Below are 22703 nucleotides of genomic sequence, written 5' to 3' on the forward strand. Positions count from 1 at the left end.
CATCTGTGGGAGGTAACGGGGAGTGGCGGAAAAAACGCAGGCGTGTCGCTGCCTGCATCTGCAAACCCGTACGCAAGAAACATGGCTCCGGCATCTCACTTTGCACGCCCATCTTTCAGGCCCACGGACTTACTCAGGACTGCGACAATCGAATGATTTGCAACCGATGCTGCGACTTTTTACGCAGATGCTGGGATTTGCAAAGCTGCAGGTGGGCGTCTCAACGCATCTCCCAGCGTCTGCGACATTTGCAAGTTTTCGCATAGCATCTGCGTACACAGACGCATCTGCAACGCCATTAGCGCACTTCTCTGAATCAGGCTCCGTGTTTAAAAATTCTAGTTTACATTCTAATTATAAAAGAGCATTACTTTGCTTCCCTGTCGTTCCCGTTATTCATACTCACAGATTAAATAATAAAAAATGATGTTGATTGATTATTAGAACGTGACTGTAAATGAAACATTCAGCTATAGGCGGCGGGTAGTAATGATGTTTAGTCTGTTGTTTGATTGTAGTATATACGCTCTGTAGCGTGTGTGCGAGGTTTCCCGGCTCAGTGTGCTGAGTGTTACACGTTGTTATTGGTACACTACACTGCAACAGAAGACATGGGAAATAGTTATTGCCAAACATACGTCATTGCCCACATTAAAAATAAGGAGAGTAATGATACACAGTGAAATATACGGCTGCCAGGAAGGTACTGTATGCTGGCCATACGCAGACTGATTAGTCTGATGGTCAGATCTATATCAGATGCGGCCATACATGTAGCTACACGTGTTTGCTCAGGCTGAATGGCTGGATCAGAGAAGACACATAATCATGGTCGCACAATTATCACATTCACCATCTGACTCATTTTATCATCACTCCGACTAACATGTGATCCGACACCACCAGGTGGACAGAATTTGTTTTCCGTTTGACGTTTTATAAAGGTTTCCAAATATTATTTGATTTCAGAATATGAGTGAGCTTGGAAAATTGTAAATGGCTCAGAATCACTGGGATGTGGCAACTTCATCCCAAAATTTCAAAGAGGTGTTTAATGTATGAGCAGTATGAAAGAGGTTAGACATAAATGCAAATTAAGGGGACGGAATGGCTGGGGTGGGGGGGCTCGGTTGGAGGAGGCGCTGCGGGTTATTAGATAAAAGGAGGGGGCAGTGAGCAGGGCCGTAGCTAGGGTAGTGCGGCCGGTGCCAACGCTCAGGGCACCACAGGTCAGGGGACGCTGTTTGGACCTGTCAAATTTCTGTTTATTATCATTCTTGCTTGTAGCTTCCTCTTATTTCATCCCCATCACCTCCTGGCCTCCCCTATCTCTTCCCTGGCCCTTCCCCATGAGGCAATGGCCCTTTTTTGGGTGCATTATGTCCCTTTGAAAAATGAGGGGGGCGCCAATGCTCTTTCTGGCACAGGGCACCAAAAAGTCTAGTTACGGCTCTGGCAGGGAGTACTGGTTTCCTCTCTCCTCTAGCAGGTAGAGTATTTAGCCAGAGGCTGGGTATGGGATGTCGGCGGTTCGGGATCCCGACAGGGTTAGGATTAGAGATGTGCGGTTCGGTTTTACTCGGTTTTACTCGAATATGTTTGGATCTCAAAGTCGGCATCATGTTGGCTATCCGGCTGTCACGTGTTTTTGGATAGCCAATAAGAGAAATCTTAACTAATCCGAACTTGTGATAATTTGGTGATAAGAACCGAATAGAACCAAACCCGCACATCTCTAATTAGGATACTGATACCTGTCAGTCGGTATCCTAATCCTCCCCCTCTCCCTAACCCTCCCTCGCCGATGCCTAAACCTAACCTCCCCCCTAGTGCATAAAAATAACCTCCACCTACCCGCACCCCAAACCTAACCCTCCCCCTTTGTTGCTAAACCCTAAACCTAACACTCCCCCTAACCTCGCTACTTACCTTTTGGATTCCGGCGCTGTGATTTTGATGCCGGAATCCTCTGCGCCGGGATATTGAATGTATCCCTTTATCCAGGGGCAACCCTCAAGCCCCTTTTCCACATACTGAGCAAGTGACTGAGATTGTCGCACCCACTCATCCCCTTACAGTAGCTAGAGCTACATAGGCAGTAGGGTCAGTGGGCAGTCGTGCTGTCGCCAGCTACGCTCATCGGCCATTCAGCAACAGAGGTCACTACACTCAGAATTCGCTCTTTTTATTCCCCTTTTCCACGGAATACTCATATTTTCCTACAGGCCAATGGAAGGTGGTTTATGGATCATGAGTCAAACAGGTTGGCGTAAGGGTGGCTGTTGGAAAGGCGGCATCTTTTTGATGTGTTTTCGCACCATCGTTACATGCCTTGCCATGCTATATAACCATCGATTGTTAGCCATTCAATGGTTACCATCGATGGTATGCTAGTGTGCATGTACTATGGTGGCTGCTGATGTTCCTCTTGCTGTGTACATAGAGTTTCTCCTTTGTGGTGTACACAGCACGAGGGACATCACCAGCCACGGGAAAGCAGCCAATCAGAAAGACGCAGACTACAGTGCAACCATTGCCTTGAATAGCAAAAGCATTGCCATTGGATTGAGAGCATCGATGATGGCTAACCATTGGCTTCCGATTGTCGTGACTATGTTGGTGTGTGTTTGAGCAGTTAGTGGGTGTTTTTGGGTGGACAGACTGGTGTCCTGATTTTTAGCAGTAAATGTTGGCGGGTGATATCTTTCAGTACTACGAAACATCTGCTAGTGGGAAAATATAGTATCCAATGAAAGTTTTGCTAAAACATCTTATTAACTAAGGTTACAGTAATGTATACAGGCCGGGTTATAGAGGATGGTTATGGAGAACAGACATTTTTCACTGCAGATTTGCTGTTATACCTGAGCTATATGATGCCTTGAAGCCCGTTGCAGTAACAGAGCCATCGCTGACAAATTCCACCAGCATTACTGTGCCCGATGACGTCAGGGAGGGTAGTTGTCCTGTTCCACATGAGCGGTCCAGCAGCAGAGGGGACATCCTGCTTGGTCCATCAAACACTCTAATGTAATCTGCGACACAGCCAGCAGAGGGCTGCACATCGAAGGCCACAAACTTCAAGGCCACCTGAAAAATAGCAGTATAGTAGGTGCAGCAAATGGGAATTGGATATGATTATTAGATTGCATAAACACATCCTTCAGGGTTGAGTGTGAACTGTGACATCACAATCCAGCACCACACTCCCAGCTTATCCCCATCATGGGAGAGTAGCTGACAGAGCTTCACAAGTAAGATGCAGTTGGTTGAAGGATGTGAGTTTTGCCAAACTGTCCAGTTAAATGAAGGAATCAAGAGTTGGACAGTTCCCTGAAATCTGATTGGACAGGATGGTCGAAACCTGCCTTATCAATGCTGATGGACTGTTACACATAATAAATAGCCTACGGGGGAAATCTCCATGGGCTGCCTTAGAATACATTTTTGAGAAGCTGTAATAAACCATTTTTTTGGCACAAACACAGAGAAAGAAGGTTACCGTCGCTTCATACATTTGCCCCTAAGCCCTTTCATTGACTCATAACAAGCGGCTGGACTGTAACACAGGGTATGGTATGATACGTCGACAGTTCAAATGTCAACAGTCAGAATACCGACACCAGAATATCGAAATATTCTGAATGTTGACAGTGATGGCGACATGTAACATGTCAACCTAGAGAAATGTCGACAGGTTCATTATGCCAACACGTTCATTATGCCGACAGTCAAAATGTTGACGTACCATTTTTTTAAACTATTTTAACCTAACCCTAGCATTAAAATGCTATTTTGACATTTTTAACTGCCGACCTGCACAATGTCATCGTAACGAACATGTCGTCATTTCCGTTATGTCGATATTTTATATGTCGACACTCAGGACATGTAAATATTCTGGTGCAGTCATTCTGACCGTTACACCCGCAATGTATAAATACTATCAGAGCATTAATGAGCATGATCATAATAAAATAATAGGTAAAAAAAACAAACTGTTTCCTAATGATTTATTTTGCAAAGTTCATAGGTTTTTCCAGTTGTATATTGTACGCAGCGAGAAAAAGAAAAAATCACCGGTGAAAACACACGTTTTTGTCAGCCATGGGGCTTTCCCACATTTGATAAATATGTCTCTTAGTAACTTACAGAACATGGCTGAGACGTACAGTAAGAAGTGAAAGTATAGAATCATTTGCATTTAGTTAAAGTTGCAGGACCCCGCTGGATTCATCCGTAGGTAGCAAACACCTTTAAGAAATCTGGGTGCTGTAGGTAAGCTCTGTGCACAATCTTATCCCAGCCCTTCTGGTCTTAGCTGTGAATGTGCCTCAGTCTGCTCATCCCCCTCCCCGCATTCCCCAATCTCCTGGCTGATGTAATCTATAAAACAGTCTCACACAGTAAGTAGCCGAGAGTGTGATGTGGGTTCCCCAGACTGACTGTAGATTATCCATAAATACCTTGTTTCTTGGAATACGAATGAGCCAGGTACAGTTATAGTTATTTGGATAATTGGATGGGTTTGATGCAGAGAAGAAGACACCTTGGAAAGTGGAGAGAACCGAGGAGCAGACATCTGGGAGGAAGAGAATGGAGAACAGCGTCAGAGATGAGTCTGGGGGGGTGTATATCTCTTAAAATAAAAGTATGGAGCACAAAGCAGGAACATTTTTGTTGTCAATTCTTTCAGAGAAGTGATAACTTGGTGCGGGGGTTCCAGATCAAAGGTCGGCCTGTAACAAGGTCGGCAAGCAATAGGTCGACACCAGAGGGTCGACAGTTAATAGATCGGCAAGTATGAAAGATCGTCACACAAAAGGCCGACATAGGTTTAGGACAACAGGTACAAAAGGTTGACAGGTAACAAAACAAAAAGGTCAACATGGGAATGGTCGACACACAAATGGTCAACACATTTTTTTATAAAAATAAACATTTTAGGGTTAGGCACTAGGAGGGACAGTTAGGGTTAGGCACCAAGAAGAGGGTTAAGGTGCATACACACTAGACGATATGCTCCCTGAGCGATATCGTCTAGTGTGTCCCCGGCAGGCTGTGCTCAATATCGTTCATGACATTGAGCACAGCCGCTGAACGATATCATTAGCGATATCGTTCAGCGCCGGGCTCTCTCACCCATTCCCTGACATGCAGCAACCTGACGAGGTCGTCAGGTTGGCCTGCATGTCAGCCCGATGAACGAGGATGACGAACGACCCGCGGGAACGCGCGTCGTCGTCATCGTTCATCTTTTTTGTGTTAAAAATGGACGATAAAGTGGACGACTGAACGATAACGATATCGTTATCGTTCAGTCGTCCACTTTAATCGCCCAGTGTGTACGCACCATTAGGGTGAAGATTAGGATTAGAAAACAAAAGACAGTCAACCTTCTGTACCTGTCAACCTTTTGTCCCTGTCGACCTATTGACTGTTGACCATTTGGTGTTGACCTTTTGATTGTTGATCTAATGATCGACATTCCTTGGTGTGGCCATTAATCCATGTGAATATGAATGAATGAGTGAAGGCTGAATGAATGAATGAAAGGATGGATGGATGAATGAATGAATAAATGGTTGGATGGATGGATGAATGAATGAATGGTTGGATGGATGAATGAATGGATGGTTGGATGGATGAATGAATGAATGAATGAATGATTAGTATTGGTTCAGCCTCTGCTGAGTGTAGGATACGGGTACAATATAAGTGCATGATGATCCCCGAGATACACTTACTGCAGTTGTATAGTCTATTAATCTTGGCTACATCCAGGTTGCTCAGTCCTATTCTCTGCCCAATAATTACCGCAGGGTTGGGAATGGGCAGGATGGTTTGTTTCGTGTAATCCTTGGTGAATGAAAATCTATATAGTAGAGACAAAGGAAAAGCAGGACGGTCACAGGCAGGGCCCTACATTTTCTCACAAATACAGATGAAGCAGATTTTATTGCACAGAACAAAATGTTTTATGGAAATTAGCTAAAATATCCAGAGATAATTGCTTCTAAACTAATCTGAGATCTGTCGCAAGTGGCAGGAATTAGCTACTATTCATTACTACAATAAATGCTACTCTACCTGTAGCTCACTTATGTCTAAGAAATTCCCCAGCTTCCTCAATGTTACGGCCATTTCCCTGGGCCACCTCGCACGGTAATGGGAATATTGATGCTAATGAGGTTCACCCACAGATAGAGCACAGTACCTGCTTTTTTCCATTATCTTATATATATAATCTTATATATATATTTTATTTTCATGTTTACAATGTACCCAAGAGCAAATCTGTCTGTATGATATAAAGTGTTACTGAAAAGCACAGACGTATGTAGGCCAGGAGGATAATGTAATGTATTTAGCAAACATTGCAGGAGGGCAACTACAAGTCACCAATTAAATCTGTCTGAAGCATGAAGATAACCTGCATCCTTTAAGGAGAAATAAATCTCCCCCTTTCTGTAAGTCAGTGACACTTACTTATCATAATGCATCACAGAAGAATAATCGTATTCCAGGCCAAGGTTGTTAGTGTTGGTTTTGAGAAAACTTGAGGTGTATTCTGTGTCGGGAAGAAAGAAAATCAGTGATATATCAGAGTAACGAATGAATAGACGGCGCGATTCAGACCCGGTCGTAAGCAGGCGTTCACTCACTGCCGATGTTTAAGTACTATGCATGCGTAAGGTACTCGTGCGCAAACCTATCACAGCGATCGGGAAGCAATTGCTCGTAGCACACCAAAGGCCCGCAAGCTTGAGTGACATTAGATGCCGTCAAGGGATGTTGACAGGGGAGTGGTTGTGTGAACGCAGGCGTGTCAGAGCGTCCGAACGCCGTTTCATGGGCGTTCATAATTAACACGCATCATCAGCATTCATGTCACAGTAATTAGCACTCGCAGTGCTTGCGGTAGCCTCAGGTCTACCTTAGCAGTGCGAAAGGGTCCGATGGTGCACAATGGTACTGATATTCCCCATATGTAGCGGCGTCTCACCGTCGTTCGCAGAGGGAAGTGGGTGGACTTTAAAAGCGGATGGGCATCTGCATGTTTGTACAGCGAGTGCCTCTGCGATTGTATATTTTGCATACACATGCTACGTCACGCACCGATCGATCGCTTGTTTGCGAGCGGGTCTGAATCGCCCCCAGAGGCCGCAGTGTGGAGAGAGCCTGGGGGCAGACTAGCAGCTCTGGGAGTGCCCACCATACACACTAGAGTGATGAGAAAATGACCTATACTCATTATTTATGCGCTTTCCTAAATGTTGGAGAGATATTGTTGAATGTAACATAGTGTCATATTTACAGCATACTTGCCTACTCTCCCGATTTGGTCGGGAGCCTCCCGAAAATCGGGTGCCGCTCCCGGCCTCCCGGAAAGGTAGGCAAGCCTCCCGGTCCCCGGCGATCTATCTGTCCCCCCCGCGAATACAGTATAATCCCCGGGGGGGCGGGGGGGCTGAATCGCGTCATCGTGGCCCCGCCCCCTGCTTCACAATGCCATTTATCTTGGCATTGTGAAGAGGGGGCGGGGCCGCGATGACGTGATCGCGCTGTCACGCCCATGCCCCGCCCCCATTGTTGAGTAATTTTTCTGGGCCACGCCCCCTTTTGATGTGGCACGCCCCCCTGCTGAGGACGCCCGACAGCTCCCTCCCGGAACGAGGGAGCTAGAAGTCGGCAAGTGTGATTTACAGCAACCCACCGAAGCCAAACTATAGAGCTAATGCCATACTTGCCTACTCTCCCAGAGGCCAGGAGAAAACCGGGCGGTGCTTTCGGCAGCCTGGAAGAGTGGGCATGTCCCACCCACACCATCTTCGCCACCATCCTGCCCCCACACCCTGCCCTCTGCTGCACGATGCCGGTAATCTCGTCATTATGTAGCAGTGGCGGGGCCGCGATGATGCAATCACGTAGACACGCCCCCTCTCCACCACCAATCAGGTGGCACCCCTCACCGCACCCTTCACCCCACTGTGCCGAACTGGCTGCCTCCTCCAGAAGCTTAGCGTTCAAATATGTTCTCATTGTGTGTGGATTACTTCCTGTTTGACTTGTTCTATATAAACCCAGGTGTAACATCCTCCACTTCCCTGGGAAGCAAGATGCAGAAGTGAGGGCAAAACACATAGGAGGGGAGCATAACAACAGCTACATGCCAAGTATACTTGAGAAGCTGTATAGGAGGGACAGTAGGTGGCGCTGTATCAAAAGTTGTCACTGTGTAGTCTCACTTTGTTATGACAGTGTACTGTATAGCAGAATGTTTCTGGCAGTCTTCTGTGCTATGGGCCTGATTGAGCATGGATCGCAGCTGCTAATACGCACACAATTGGCCGATTGTTGCATTCTGTGCATGCATATGCATCGCAGTGCGTATGTGCGATCTAGCGATTACAATCGGGACTGCGAATGCAGAGGCTACGCAGACCAATAGCAGAGTGACTGACAGGAAGCACCATTTGTGGGTGGTGACGAGGGATTGGTCGGGCGAACACAAGCATGCCAGTGAATTGCAATGCCGTTGCAGGGGCGTGCAGTTTTAGGCACTGCGATGCCATACACAGCCATAGCACTGATAGTGGCTTAGCAATTTCTGAGTAAGGTCTGGGCTTGTGCAAGTGTGCCTATGGGCCTGATGTTACTCGATGTTACCGATTGTTTCGCTATATTGGTATGTATTATGGATGTGAGACAAAGGAAAGTGGGCGTCCTTATGTGAGGCTGCAATCGCAATGTTATACTGCGATCGCAATGCATTTGCATATCACTGCTGATATTAGCAACTGTGGGCCTGATTCAGAGCCGGACGCTATTTGCGCTCGCTCGGTCAGAAAAAGGGGTCGGCTATTTAAATTGAGCGCTCGCTCTTTGCGGTCTGTTGACGCCTCTATGTCTGAGCGAGCGAACGAAACATGTGCTCGCTATTTTGTAAAGACGCCCCCTGGCCGCTCGCATCATACGTCATCTCCGCTATTTATTTGATTAATCGAGTACATCGAAAGGCATCTGAACTGCTCACAGTGCTTGTGGTAGGTTTATCCTACCGCAATCATGCGAAAAGTTCAGGCTAAGAGACAACCAAGTGACGTGGTCGATGACGCTGCTTTGTTAATTATGCACACCCTTAAAACGCCCGTTTTGACCGTTTGGCATGCCTGCGTTCGGATCTCCACTCCCCATTTTCAAGCACCTTCCCCTGTTACCACCCACAAACGCCTCATCCTGTCACTCAAATTAGCAGGCACTCGCTATTTGGCGAGCGCTCGATTTCCGATCGCACTGACTGGTTGGCACATGCGCATTACGACCCATACACATGCGCAGTTGTGCGAACATCGCTCGGAGCGAACGAGCGGCCGCTTACGAGCGGCTCTGAATCAGGCCCTGTGTTGCGTGCGCATTAAACTCATCATTTATTTTATAGAAAGAATGGTCGGCAATGCTATGCTCACAGCTGCTTATAGCAGCAGGAGCAGGTTTGTGATATGAAAGGTACAAGGTGCGGTTTCAGTTTGGTTCGGATTTTCCCGCCATTTTTGGATCTCAAAACATCATCTTTTATGGACAAATATCAACTTTCATGGCCAAAATGTCACGTTTTGTCCATGAAAGATGACGTTTTGCCTGGTTCTCCTGAGATCCAAAAATGGCGGGAAAATCCGAACCGAACTCAGGGCCTGATTCAGACCTATGCGCTCGCAAGTGGGTCGATGGTGGCCCAGTGCGCATGTGCACGACGGAGCTGGCTCCGTCGTGCGCATGCGCGAGACCTGGATAGCGACGGGCAAGCCGTCGCTCCAGGTCTTGTACCAAAGGGGGCGTGCTGTCAATGCTGAGTGACAGCACGCCCCCTTTGGTGGGCGGGCCGGGGGCGTGGCTGCCCAGACGGAGACGTTCCCATGGGAACGCCTACCGTCTGGGGCCGGCCCCACTGACATCACAAGTGCTGTCAGTGGGAGTGCTTTCAGCTCTGTTAGAGCCGAAAGCACTCTAGGGCTTGCGGCAACGAGACCCTACCACAAGGGTCTCATCGCAAGCCTGATGGTCGTGATGGTCTTGACCATTGTGACCATCTTCCTGGCCGCTCGCTATAGCTGTGGGTGGACACCCACAGCTATGCGAGCGGCCAGGAGGCCGCTCTACAAAAACAGACGGCCGCCCCATATTCAGAGCGAGCGCTCTGTCAGAGTGTCCGGCTCTGAATCAGGCCCTCAAGCCGCACATCTCTACTTCAAAGTTAATGACTGAGCAAAAGGTGGAGACGTCTATGCAGAATCTAATTGTTCATTTTTTAATATAAACTATAATAAATGATCTTTTTAGGTAAGCGTGTGGCTGTAGTCTCCCTACACGGCAGGGGGGCAACACTCTGCTACCACTGCCCCGGCCATTATTTATAGGCATCGCACCGGGAATAATGTTTTGCCACAGAATGTTGATGTAGGAGTCCCGGTCACTTCGGCTGTGCTCATGCTCGAATCCCAGCGCGTGGTTGAGTTCGTGTTGTATGACCCCGTGTAAGATACAGCCGTTGGTCTCCAAGGACACGTCCTGCGGACCCCCCGTGCGGCCCATAGATGACCAACAACTGAAACAAGTAAAAAGCGCTTTGTGAATTCGATGAAGGCACATAGCAATAGCCATATTATGCAGTTAATTTTTGGAACGTGTTTTTTAAAATCATGAGGGGGAAATGTATCAAGCCTTGGAGAGAGAGAAACTGGAGAAGCTGGCCAAAGCATCCAATCAGCTTCTAACTGACATTTCAAAGACTGTGCTAGATAAATGACAGTTAGAAGCTGATTGGTTACTCGATCTCTCTCCAAGGGTTGGTACATCTCCCAATTAGAATGTTAAAGCTGCGATTCTCCCAGTACAGAGAAACTAAGTGGTCTATGTACTAAGCCTTGGAGAGAGATAAAGTGGATGGAGATAAAGTACCAACCAATCAGCTCCTAAATGCCACATTACAGACATTGGGCCAGAGGTACTAAGCTCTGCTAAGTGATTAACTGGAGAGTGATAAGGTGCCAGCCAATCAGCTCCCAACTGTCATTTTTCAAACACTGCCTGTAACATGACAGTTGGGAGCTGATTGGCTGGTAGTTTATCACTCTCCAGTTTATCACTTTTCAGAGCTTAGTACATCTCCTGTTCGAAAATTGACAGTCAGGAGCTGATTGGTTGGTACTTTTATCTGCAGCCACTTTATCTCTCTCCAAGGCTTAGTACAATAGTACAGTAGAATTAATACAGTAGCTAAGGGGTATACAATATTGCTTGGGGCCCCAGTTAGCAGGGGACATTAAAAAATAGCCTATTCCCTGTACTCCCGTTTCCCCTCTATAGTCCTCTTATTGCATCCTGCTTCTCTTTATCTAAACTGAAGGCTGATAACCGCAGACTCTAACACAGGGGTCTTCAACCTTGGCCCTCCAGCTGCTGTGGAACTACACATCCCAGCATGCACTGCCATAGTTTTAGCATGCTGTTATATCAATAAGGTGTCCACAGCAGCTGGAGGGCCAAGGTTGAAGACCCCTGCTCTAACACATGTACGGTTACATGGACGCTCATGCATGCAATAGAGGCCTACATGTTTCTCCTTTTTTAGAGGCTCCAGAGGTGGGGCTGCAGCACAGTCCAAATTTCAAACAGGGGAACCACACCAACTGCCACCCCAAATGCTGCCAGGCATCGCCAGCCAGGACTCGCTGGCAGTTGGTGTGGCTCCCCCTATTTGAATTTTGGACCGAGCCCAACTCTGGATCCGCTACGGGGCCTGATCCACCCCATACAGCCAACCCTCTAATGTCATTGCTATGAACGAGTCCTATATCTGAAAACCCCACTATATATTATCACTATGCCACATACCAGTGGAAATAATTGATAAATGTAATTTAAGGTTTAATTGGTTAAATGTTTATATATAAATATATTAAATAATGGCTATAAAAATAAAGGCGTTGCTTCAATGTGCCGCGAGGTTGCACCGCGCAATACGTTTATGAGCGCATTATTGGCAATACGACAATCAAACGTTGCTAATTCTTGTTCGCACACCTATGAAGTGCAGTATGAGCAAAAAAATGTGCGGAGATCATTGCCTAAACCTCCCGCCGGAAACACAACGCTACTAGCGGAACCTTGCGGCTAATTAAATCGGCCCCATCTTGACATGCACAATGGTTAGACTGTAGCGCCCCACGTGGAACATTCCTCATGCGCAATATCCTCACCCAAAATCGGCGATAATATTCAGGTAGTCCGCCTCGGTAGTGCGCTGAACAAAACGGATGCAGGTTAACGTGGAAAATTCCAGCATAGCCCTCTCTATGACTGATCTGTGGTCAGCAGCTGGGTACATAGCGGGAAAAATTTAGAAACATTAAAATGCGTGGTCCATTTCATTAACATTTCATATGTAATTGGCTAATATGCATTAATTATGCATCCCTGATTGCCCCCCCCCACAATAATTAAGCATCCACCCGTTAGTTTCAGCGGCGGTTACTAAAGTATTGGAGCAAATGCTCTGGTTGCAGAATCCACATCGGGCCACTAATGATGAAGGGGCCCATTATCTAAAACTACTGTATTACTTGTGTAACAGACCCTAAGACACAGGAGAAATAATGGCGTGCGTAAGATAAACAGACAGGAACCTCAGCATAATGTGATGGGGGACATTTATTCTAACTGATTTATGGGTCATTATTACACACAACGTTCTGTCATTTGTAGCGATCAGACATTTACTTTTGGTTTCTAAATTGTAATAGAAAAATCATTTGCTCCCTCTATTCACAGATGCCCCCAATGTAGTTATATTATTTTATTTGACTAAATTGTAGTGGATCCAACAGCACAAATTGAAGTTTTATGTTTTGCTGTTGATAAATAGAAGCATAAATTAGAACACGCGTGCGCTATAGGTTTTTGATGACCCAATCATAATCAGATCTTTAACTATTGTATTAAGTGCCAATTGGAATAGACATTATGGCCCTGATTCAGAGCCGGACGCTCTGACCAGAGCGCTCGCTCTGAATCAGGGCCCACCTCCATTAATATGGAGCGTCCTCCTGGACGCTCGTATAGCTGTGGGTCACCACCCACAGCATATACGAGCGTGCAGGATGATGGTCGCGATGGTCTTGACCATCGCGACCATCGAAACTGCGAGCAAAAGCCTGCGGTTGAGTTTTTCAACCGCAAGGCCAGGAGTGATTTTGGCTCTATCAGAGCCAAAATCACTCCCACTGACATCACTAGTGATGTCAGTGGGGCCGGCTTCAGACGGTAGGCGTTCCCTTGGGAACGCCTCCGTCTGGCAGGCACGCCCCCGGCACGCCCACCAAAGGGGGCGTGCTGTCAGTCAACATCGACAGCACGCCCCCTTTGATGAGACACTCCAAGCGAAGGAAAGTCCTTCGCTCGTCCGGTCTCGCGCATGCGCACGACGGAGCTCCCTCCGTCGTGCGCATGTGCAGTGCAGACCATCGACCCACTTGCGAGCGGACAGCCGCTCGTGAGTGGGTCTGAATGAGGGCCTATGTTTGGACCCATCTGACCGTGCAAGTTGTCATAGTCCCAGAGTGGAGGGCTGAGGGCCTTATTCAGCAAGGAACGCACGCTAGCAGACGCACGCAGCCAGCCGCTGTGAGAATATGCTAATCAATGCATATGCACGGAGAGCGCAGCACAAGAAGCAGACACCCAGCAAAACATAAAGTCGCCCTCCTATGCCGTGATTGACAGGGTAAACATCAGGAACATCGAGTGCCATCGAAGCTGCGTATAAGCTAAGGGTAGACCTGACCCTGCCGCAGGACTTGAGAGATTCCAACACGCAGAGAGGCGCAAGGCTGCGTGCAGCGCCGCTGATATTAATTTATGCATGCCCCTGTAATGGCGTGCGAACGCACAGGCACGCCTGCCTTTGGCCGACCACCCCCCTGTCACCACCCACAAATGGCACTTCCTGTCAGTCAACATGGAAGGTCTCTGTCGGCTCCCTGCATACTCTGAGAGAGCCCTTACCGTACTCAGCAACCTGTTCGCGAACTCGCAGTGTGATGCATACGCATGCACAGAGCAAAAACATCGGCCAAGTGTGTGCGTTCTCTCCTGTGCGTTCCTTGCGGAATCAGGCCCTGAATCCAGTAGTTTGGCCTGAGCAAAGTATTATTGTATTTCTCAAACTATGGGGCAAAAAAACAGAGGGGCAGGAGGAAAAGAGAGGGGCAGAACTGAATGAGAGGGTCAGGAGGGAAAGAGAGGGTCAGGAGGGAAAGAGAGGGGCAGGAGGGAAAGATAGGGGCATGACTGAAAGAGAGGGGCAGGAGAAAAAGAGATGGCCAGGACTGAAAGAGAGGGTCAGGAGGGAAAGAGATGGGCAGGACTGAAAGAGAGGGTCAGGAGGGAAAGAGAGGGGCAGTAGGGAAAGAGAGGGGCAGGACTGAAAGAGAGGGGCAGGACTGAAAGAGAGGGGCAGGAGGAAAAGAGAGGGTCAGGACTGAAAGAGAGGGTCAGGAGGGAAAGAGAGGGTCAGGAGGGAAAGAGAGGATCAGGAGGGAAAGAGAGGGGCAGGAGGGAAAGAGAGGGGCATGACTGAAAGAGAGGGGCAGGAGGAAAAGAGAGGGTCAGGAGGGAAAGAGAGGGGCAGGACTGAAAGAGAGGGTCAGGAGGAAAAGAGAGGGGCAGGACTGAAAGAGAGGGTCAGGAGGGAAAGAGAGGGTCAGGAGGAAAAGAGAGGGGCAGGACTGAAAGAGAGGGTCAGGAGGGAAAGAGAGGGGCAGGACTGAAAGAAAAGGGCAGGAGGAAAAGAGATGGCCAGGACTGAAAGAGAGGGTCAGGACTGAAAGAGAGGGTCAGGAGGGAAAGAGAGAGTCAGGAGGGAAAGAGAGGGGCAGGAGGGAAATAGAGTGGCAGGACTGAAAGAGAGGGTCAGGAGGAAAAGAGAGGGGAAGGACTGAAAGAGAGGGGCAGGAGGAAAAGAGATGGCCAGGACTGAAAGAGAGGGTCAGGAGGGAAAGAGAGGTTCAGGAGGAAAAGAGAGGGGCAGAACTGAAAGAGAGGGGCAGGATTAAAAGAGATGGCCAGGACTGAAAGAGAGGGTCAGGAGGGAAATAGAGTTGCAGGACTGAAAGAGAGGGTCAGGAGGGAGAGAGAGGGGCAGGACTGAAAGAGAGGGGCAGGAGGAAAAGAGAGGGTCAGGACTGAAAGAGAGGGTCAGGAGGGAAAGAGAGAGTCAGGAGGGAAAGAGAGGGGCAGGAGGGAAATAGAGTGGCAGGACTGAAAGAGAGGGTCAGGAGGAAAAGAGAGGGGAAGGACTGAAAGAGAGGGGCAGGAGGAAAAGAGATGGCCAGGACTGAAAGAGAGGGTCAGGAGGGAAAGAGAGGTTCAGGAGGAAAAGAGAGGGGCAGAACTGAAAGAGAGGGGCAGGATTAAAAGAGATGGCCTGGACTGAAAGAGAGGGTCAGGAGGGAAAGAGAGGGTCAGGAGGAAAAGAGAGGGGCAGAACTGAAAGAGAGGGGCAGGATTAAAAGAGATGGCCAGGACTGAAAGAGAGGGTCAGGAGGGAAATAGAGTTGCAGGACTGAAAGAGAGGGTCAGGAGGGAGAGAGAGGGGCAGGACTGAAAGAGAGGGGCAGGAGGAAAAGAGAGGGTCAGGACTGAAAGAGAGGGTCAGGAGGGAAAGAGAGAGTCAGGAGGGAAAGAGAGGGGCAGGAGGGAAATAGAGTGGCAGGACTGAAAGAGAGGGTCAGGAGGAAAAGAGAGGGGAAGGACTGAAAGAGAGGGGCAGGAGGAAAAGAGATGGCCAGGACTGAAAGAGAGGGTCAGGAGGGAAAGAGAGGTTCAGGAGGAAAAGAGAGGGGCAGAACTGAAAGAGAGGGGCAGGATTAAAAGAGATGGCCAGGACTGAAAGAGAGGGTCAGGAGGGAAAGAGAGGGTCAGGAGGAAAAGAGAGGGGCAGAACTGAAAGAGAGGGGCAGAAGGGAAATAGAGTGGCAGGACTGAAAGAGAGGGTCTGGAGGGAGAGAGAGGGGCAGGACTGAAAGAGAGGGGCAGGAGGAAAGGAGAGGGTCAGGAGGGAAAGAGAGGGTCAGGAGGGAAAGAGAGGGGCAGGAGGGAAATAGAGTGGCAGGACTGAAAGAGAGGGTCAGGAGGGAAAGAGAGGGGCAGGACTGAAAGAGAGGGTCAGGAGGAAAAGAGAGGGGCAGGACTGAAAGAGAGGGTCAGGAGGGAAAGAGAGGGTCAGGAGAAAAAAAAGAGGTGCAGAACTGAAAGAGAGGGTCAGGAGGGAAAAAGAGGGGCAGAAGGGAAAGAGAGGGGCAGGACTGAAAGAGAGGGTCAGGAGGGAAAGAGAGGGTCAGGACTGAAAGAGAGGGTCAGGAGGGAAAGAGAGGGGCAGTAGGGAAAGAGAGGGGCAGGACTGAAAGAGAGGGGCAGGACTGAAACAGAGGGGCAGGAGGAAAAGAGAGGGTCAGGACTGAAAGAGAAGGTCAGGAGAGAAAAGGAGGGCGAGGAGGGAAAGAGAGGGTCAGGAGGGAAAGAGAGGGGCAGAAGGGAAATAGAGTGGCAGGACTGAAAGAGAGGGTCAGGACTGAAAGAGAGTCAGGAGGAAAAGAGAGGGTGAGGACTGAAAGAGAGGGTCAGGAGGGAAAGAGAGGGTCAGACGGAAAAGAGAGGGGCAGAACTGAAAGAGAGGGTCAGGAGGGAAAGAGAGGGGCAGGACTGAAAGAGAGGGTCAGGACCGAAAGAGAGGGTCAGGAGGGAAAGAGAGGGGCAGGACTGAAAGAGAGGGGCAGGAGGAAAAGAGAGGGGCAGGACTGAAAGAGAGGGTCCAGAGGAAAAGAGAGGGGCAGGAGGGAAAGAGAGGGTCAGGAGGAAAAGAGAGGGGCAGAACTAAAAGAGAGGGTCAGGAGGGAAAGAGAGGGTCAGGAGGGAAAGAGAGGGGCAGAAGGGAAAGAGAGTGGCAGTACTGAAAGAGAGGGTCAGGAGGGAAAGAGAGGGGCAGAAGGGAAAGAGAGTGGCAGGACTGAAATAGAGTGTCAGGAGGGAAATAGAGGGTCAGGAGGGAAAGAGAGGGGCAGAAGGGAAAGAGAGTGGCAGGACTGAAGAGAGTGTCAAGAGGGAAAGAGAGGGGCAGAAGGGAAAGAGAGTTGCAAGAGGGAAAGGGGCTGATGGGCAGGTGGGAAAGAGAGGGTCAGGAGGGACAGAGAGGGGCAGGAGGGAAAGGGACTGATGGTCAGGCGGGACAGAAAGGGGCAGGAGGGAAAGAGAGGGGCAGGACTGAAAGAGAGGGGAAGGAGGGAAAGAGAGGGTCAGGAAGGAAAGAGAGGGGCAGGACTGAAAGAGAGGGGCAGGAGGGAAAGAGAGGGGCAGAAGGGAAAGAGAGTGGCAGGACTGAAAGAGAGGGTGAGGAGGGAAAGAGAGGGTCAGGAGGGAAAGAGAGGGGCAGAAGGGAAAGAGAGTGGCAGGACTGAAGAGAGTGTTAAGAGGGAAAAAGAGGGGCAGAAGGGAAAGAGTGTGGCAAGAGAGAAAGGGGCTGATGGGCAGGTGGGACAGAGAGGGGCAGGAGGGAAAGGGACTGATTGGCAGGAGGGAAAGAGACTGATGGGCAGGTGGGACAGAGAGGGGCAGGAGGGAAAGGGACTGATTGGCAGGAGGGAAAGAGACTGATGGGCAGGTGGGACAGAGAGGGACAGGAGGGAAAGGGACTGATGGGCAGATGGGACAGGAAAAACAGCAAGACAAAGGAGGTGAAGAGAGGCAAAAATAGAGGAATGTAAAAAGGGTAGAGAAAACAGGGGAAAACAGGGAGAAAGTATCAGAGGGATATAGAGAAACTGACATACGGCGAGGATGAGACAGACATGAGAAAGAGATAGAGCTGGAAGAGAGATTTAGTAAGAGGGGAAGAGAAAGAGGAGGAGAAAAAACGTGGTGAGGAAGAGGGCTGAAGACAGAAAGGAAAAAAAAAAACACAGAAGGAAACAGAAAGCAAACGCCCCCCATTTAGGTCTGACACGTTTGAGACCGTCAAGGTTCTTTCTTACCTATACCAGCATGGACTATACTGAATAAATAAATGATACCTTCCTTGAGCAATTTGTACAAAGTACATGGTCCTATGAACCCTTACAGAGACCACTCACAGAATTGGGAATCCAACGTATACGGTACAGGAACAAAGCCATTGGCAGACTTGGTCCAGAAACAATTTCCGGCGGGACAGCTGATGGCGCTGCGCCCCCCTTTTACCGCAATGTCCCCATGGCGCAGCATCTTTGAACTTCCTGAATAAGGGACAGAAGACAGCAGTGTGGTTAGATCTGGTGTTCCGGTGATTTTCAATCTATTGGTGCAGCTGTAGTGATACCGGCCCGTGGCACCGCTATGGGGATCAGTACCTGTGTAAGATCGCTTAGGGTATAACTAGAGCATTACCCCAGAGAGAAAGGCTCTAGACTTGGCGAATGTGCATGATTAGTAAGTGAGGAGTATACACTAGTAGCATTTTGAAGTAATTTTCTGTTTATTATCATCTTTTATATGGCGCCTCAAGGGTTCCGAAGCACCTTACAGGATAATGCAGGGACGTCGAGAGGAGGGGAGCGGGTACTTATTACCTGGGCCCGGGCTTGTTGGAGGGTCCCAGTAGGGGCCTGGGTCCAATGAAGCTCCCCTACCTCTTACCTGTCAGCGGCCCAGCACATGCTGCTGTGTTCTGGGCTGCAGTGGGAGACTGCTTGCTGCTACTAAGCAGCAGCAGCAGTCTCCTCTCCACTGCCTGTGGGGGAGAGCGTTCACATGGATCACGCCCCCCCTTGTGCCGGGCTGAAGGGTTCACAGCGCCTCTCTCCCCAGCCCGCAGTGCTGCACTTAGGGTTTTTATTTTTTTATCTTAGGGCTGTGGCCACGCCCCATGATTAGGTCACGCCTGCTTCCCCGGATCGGCTCCCTACGGCCCTGGTAGAATGCACTCTCATACTTGGTTTCCCCCTGGTAAAATAGGACCTATCAAGGTCTGGGTGTGGCTAAACAGATCAGGGAAGTAGATTTTAAAATCTAATTATCAGTAAAAATTGTTAATGCTTGGAAAACACTGACAGACCGACAGACACTTTGGGGGTAGAGGTACTAAACCTTGGAGTGAGATAAAGTGGAGAGCCAATCAGATCCTGATTGCAATTTTTCAAACACAGCCTGTAAACTGACAGTTAGGAGCTGATTGGTTGGTACTTTATCTCTCTCCAAGGCTTAGGGCCATATTCAATTAGAGGTGAAAAGTCCATTATCAGCGATAATTTATCGCCGATGATGTCATTTTTGTCAGTTTCACTTATCCCCATGTTCAATTACAAAGACCTTTTGCATGTGTGAAAAAAAAAGCAGAATTGGGGTTTTGGGGTGCAGAAAAAAATAAATAGCCTGAGCCTTGGGAATGTCCCCTTAATGTAAACTGTGTAAAAAAAAAATAAAAAACAAATCCTCAGGACACCCCAAAAAAGGTACTTTCATTTTTGGGGCAAAAAAAAAATGTTGGGGAACAAACTTAAAAAACTAGCGAAATAGCCTCAGAGGGGGTCCCCATGTATGCGGCAGGTGTTTTCTAGAATGCGGGTGGTTGCGGCTGGTGCATTTTTGAAGAATTTTTAAAAATCATTTTAGGGACTTAAAAATATGCTTGCACCCATTTTCATGTACCCCAAATTTGATGTGACTATTTATTTCCCCCCCCCCAAAAAAAAGATAAATGCTATTCTTCACCACTTCTTCACAGGCGCATTTATGCACCTGCCGTCGCCGTCGTGCGCATGCTCTGTGGGGGGCCATCTACCCGGTCCCAGCGCATCGGCGCTAACAACCGGGTCTGAATGACCCCCTTTATCTCAAGATTTGATAATCTCCCCTACTGTGAGATATATCACAGTGTATGGCCACAATATCTGGCTTCCTCCCCAGGGGTGGAGACATTCCTCCGTTCCTCCACTGTGAAGAAACAGGGGAACAGTCAAACGGCCAGCTGCGGCAATGCATTCGTACACTGCCAGATGCTGACGACTTGCAACTCCCAAAATATACCATCGGACAGACATGCTGGATGATTCAGTATGTCCCACCCATGGATATTTTGTGATCCGTCACGCAATTACACAGTACAACTATCTGTGTGATTTGGGCGATAACAGGAAGATCGCCCGGATAATTGTATCATGAGTGCCCAGCGTGTCTGATACTCCTTGCAACTGACAGTATGAAAGTGTCCGCTGAAAGCCTCCCTAAATTGTAATTGGTAAAATGCAGTAGCAGGACCGACTCTCGGTGCCCAATGCTGGCTGAGGGGGTGACGATCCATATCGTCCAAATAAATAACAGAAATGGTTATAAATAGTGGTCAGTTGCATAAATAGAGAAAATCCATCTGGTCTGAAATGTTTATAAATATCTCCCACAGAATAATTAGTAATGTTTGCAGAACAGACGCAGGATCAGAGAATTGTTATATGACTAATTAACTCCACAGATATTGTAAGCTTTTGGGACGCAGCAGTCCCTATGTCAGTTACCTTTGTTCATCCTCTCTATGGTGCTCAAAACATTCTCATCCGGTGCAGTATGATTTGTGGGCGTTGGATCTATAGAGAAAAGAAAAACTGCATTCAATTTAATGCATATAATATATAGAAGAAAGTATAAAGTGAAAGCCAAAATATCAACCGAAAATCTCATCTTATTTTCTCTTTAAAAAGCAAGTTAAGTGCATTTTCTACTCTTCCCCATCTTCCTTCAAATCGTTGTTTCATTTCAAAATGTCCCTGGAGGGTAAACCAGCATGGCTGCCAGCACAGACTGGATCAGCCTGCTAAACAGACACTCTCAGCATGTCGTGTGATATCGTAGTGGTGAAGAGAAGGGGAGAGGATGTCACATTGAAAACACAGCACAGAGAGGAATTCCAAAGCCTCTCCGCTCATGTGACTGTGGTTTCCATGGTACTCCATAACATTGTGCAGAACTATCAATCATTAATAGCAGGCTGGAGAATCAATCTGAGTTAAAAAAAGAAAACTACCAAGCTGCTTTTTATAGCTTGCAGTAATGTATCATGGGATTGTTGCTTTCAATGCAGACAATAAATTATTATGCATGAGCAATTTTAAAAGTTATAGACAAATGATTCGGCGAAATACATAAATAGCGATGGAAAAGCATTTTACAGACTCTGCCAACATTCTACAGCAAATTGTTTTACCAGCATGTTTGACGTTATAATGCTGACACTGGTGAAATGCTGTCAATCGCATCAGCATGTCAACATAGCAAGGCACAACCTAACAGTGTCCCTGCTCTGAGTGTCAACCTTTTAACTGTCTAAGGCCCTGATTCAGAGCCGGACGCTCTGACCAGAGCGCTCGCTCTGAATCAGGGCCCACCTCCATTAATATGGAGCGTCCTCCTGGACGCTCGTATAGCTGTGGGTCACCACCCACAGCATATACGAGCATACAGGATGATGGTCGCGATGGTCTTGACCATCGCGACCATCGAAACTGCGAGCAAAAGCCTGCGGTTGGGTTTTTCAACCACAAGGCCAGGAGTGATTTTGGCTCTATCAGAGCCAAAATCACTCCCACTGACATCACTAGTGATGTCAGTGGGGCCGGCTTCAGACGGTAGGCGTTCCCATGGGAACGCCTCCATCTGGCAGCCACGCCCCCGGCACGCCCACCAAAGGGGGCGTGCTGTCAGTCACCATCGACAGCACGCCCCCTTTGATGAGACACTCAGAGCGAAGGAAAGTCCTTCGCTCGTCGGGTCTCGCGCATGCGCACGACGGAGCTCCCTCCGTCGTGCGCATGCGCAGTGGGGACCATCGCCCCACTTGTGAGCGGACAGCCGCTCACGAGTGGGTCTGAATGAGGGCCTAAATCCCATAACCCATGTGGGCTATGTATTGTATGTGTGCTATACTGTATATGGGGGAGATGTATCAAACATTGGGGAGAGATAAAGTAGAGAGAAATAGAGTACCAACCAATCAGCTCCTAACTGTCGCTTAACATGTTGTGTTTGAAAAATGACAATTAGGAGCTGATTGGTTGGTACTTTCTCTACTGTATCTCTCTCCAAGCTTTGATACATCTCCTCCTATGTGAGCTATATAGTATATGTGAGCTATATATGTGTGCAATAAGGGTATATGTGAGCTATACATGTGTGTTATTCACATGAGCTATACATGTGTGCTTTGCATGTTATTTTTTTTTAATTGAAGTACAAATAATTGTATAGATCATGTACTTGGGAGCGTGTTGTGTTGGAATTTGCCGTATGTTCTGTGTTATCCATCTATAGGGCAAGAAAGAGTCCAGAAACTCCAGTTATAACCAATCTAGGCGTCTAATTGTGTTTCCTGTTCTCACCTTGTAATTCTTCAAGGCCCAGGAGATCCGCTGGTAGCTGAAACAGAGCAACCAATTATTATAAAGAGCTTCTAGACATAGAGCGAGATAGCAGCAGTATCTATGAATATTCATGCCCAGCAGTAATTCGCCACTACTTTAATCAGAACAAGACCTGTCATACAGAAAGTACGTGGTTATAGCTTATAGCAGCGCACAGGGCTATGACTTGGAACCGTGAGCCGTACCTGCTTCATCCCATCATAA

The 22703-nt window shown here is 48.2% G+C and overlaps 1 protein-coding gene across 1 annotated transcript; it reads right to left on the minus strand.

The window, feature by feature from the left end:
- Positions 1–520: 520 nt before the first annotated feature.
- On the minus strand, positions 521–20610 carry LOC148482043 (embryonic protein UVS.2-like). Its single transcript, XM_088452649.1, has 9 exons — positions 20601–20610; positions 18186–18326; positions 12261–12378; positions 10428–10606; positions 6490–6571; positions 5748–5875; positions 4467–4582; positions 2865–3090; positions 521–597 (listed from the first exon to the last, which is right to left on the minus strand). Exons 1-9 carry the CDS (start codon positions 20608–20610, stop codon positions 593–595), a joined length of 1005 nt encoding a protein of 334 aa, XP_088308775.1. The 3' UTR covers positions 521–592.
- Between the last annotated feature and the right edge of the window lie 2093 nt (positions 20611–22703).

Source organism: Taudactylus pleione, unplaced genomic scaffold (assembly GCF_031769625.1).
Source record: "Taudactylus pleione unplaced genomic scaffold, aTauple2 ptg000555l, whole genome shotgun sequence".
Lineage (NCBI taxonomy): Eukaryota > Metazoa > Chordata > Amphibia > Anura > Myobatrachidae > Taudactylus > Taudactylus pleione.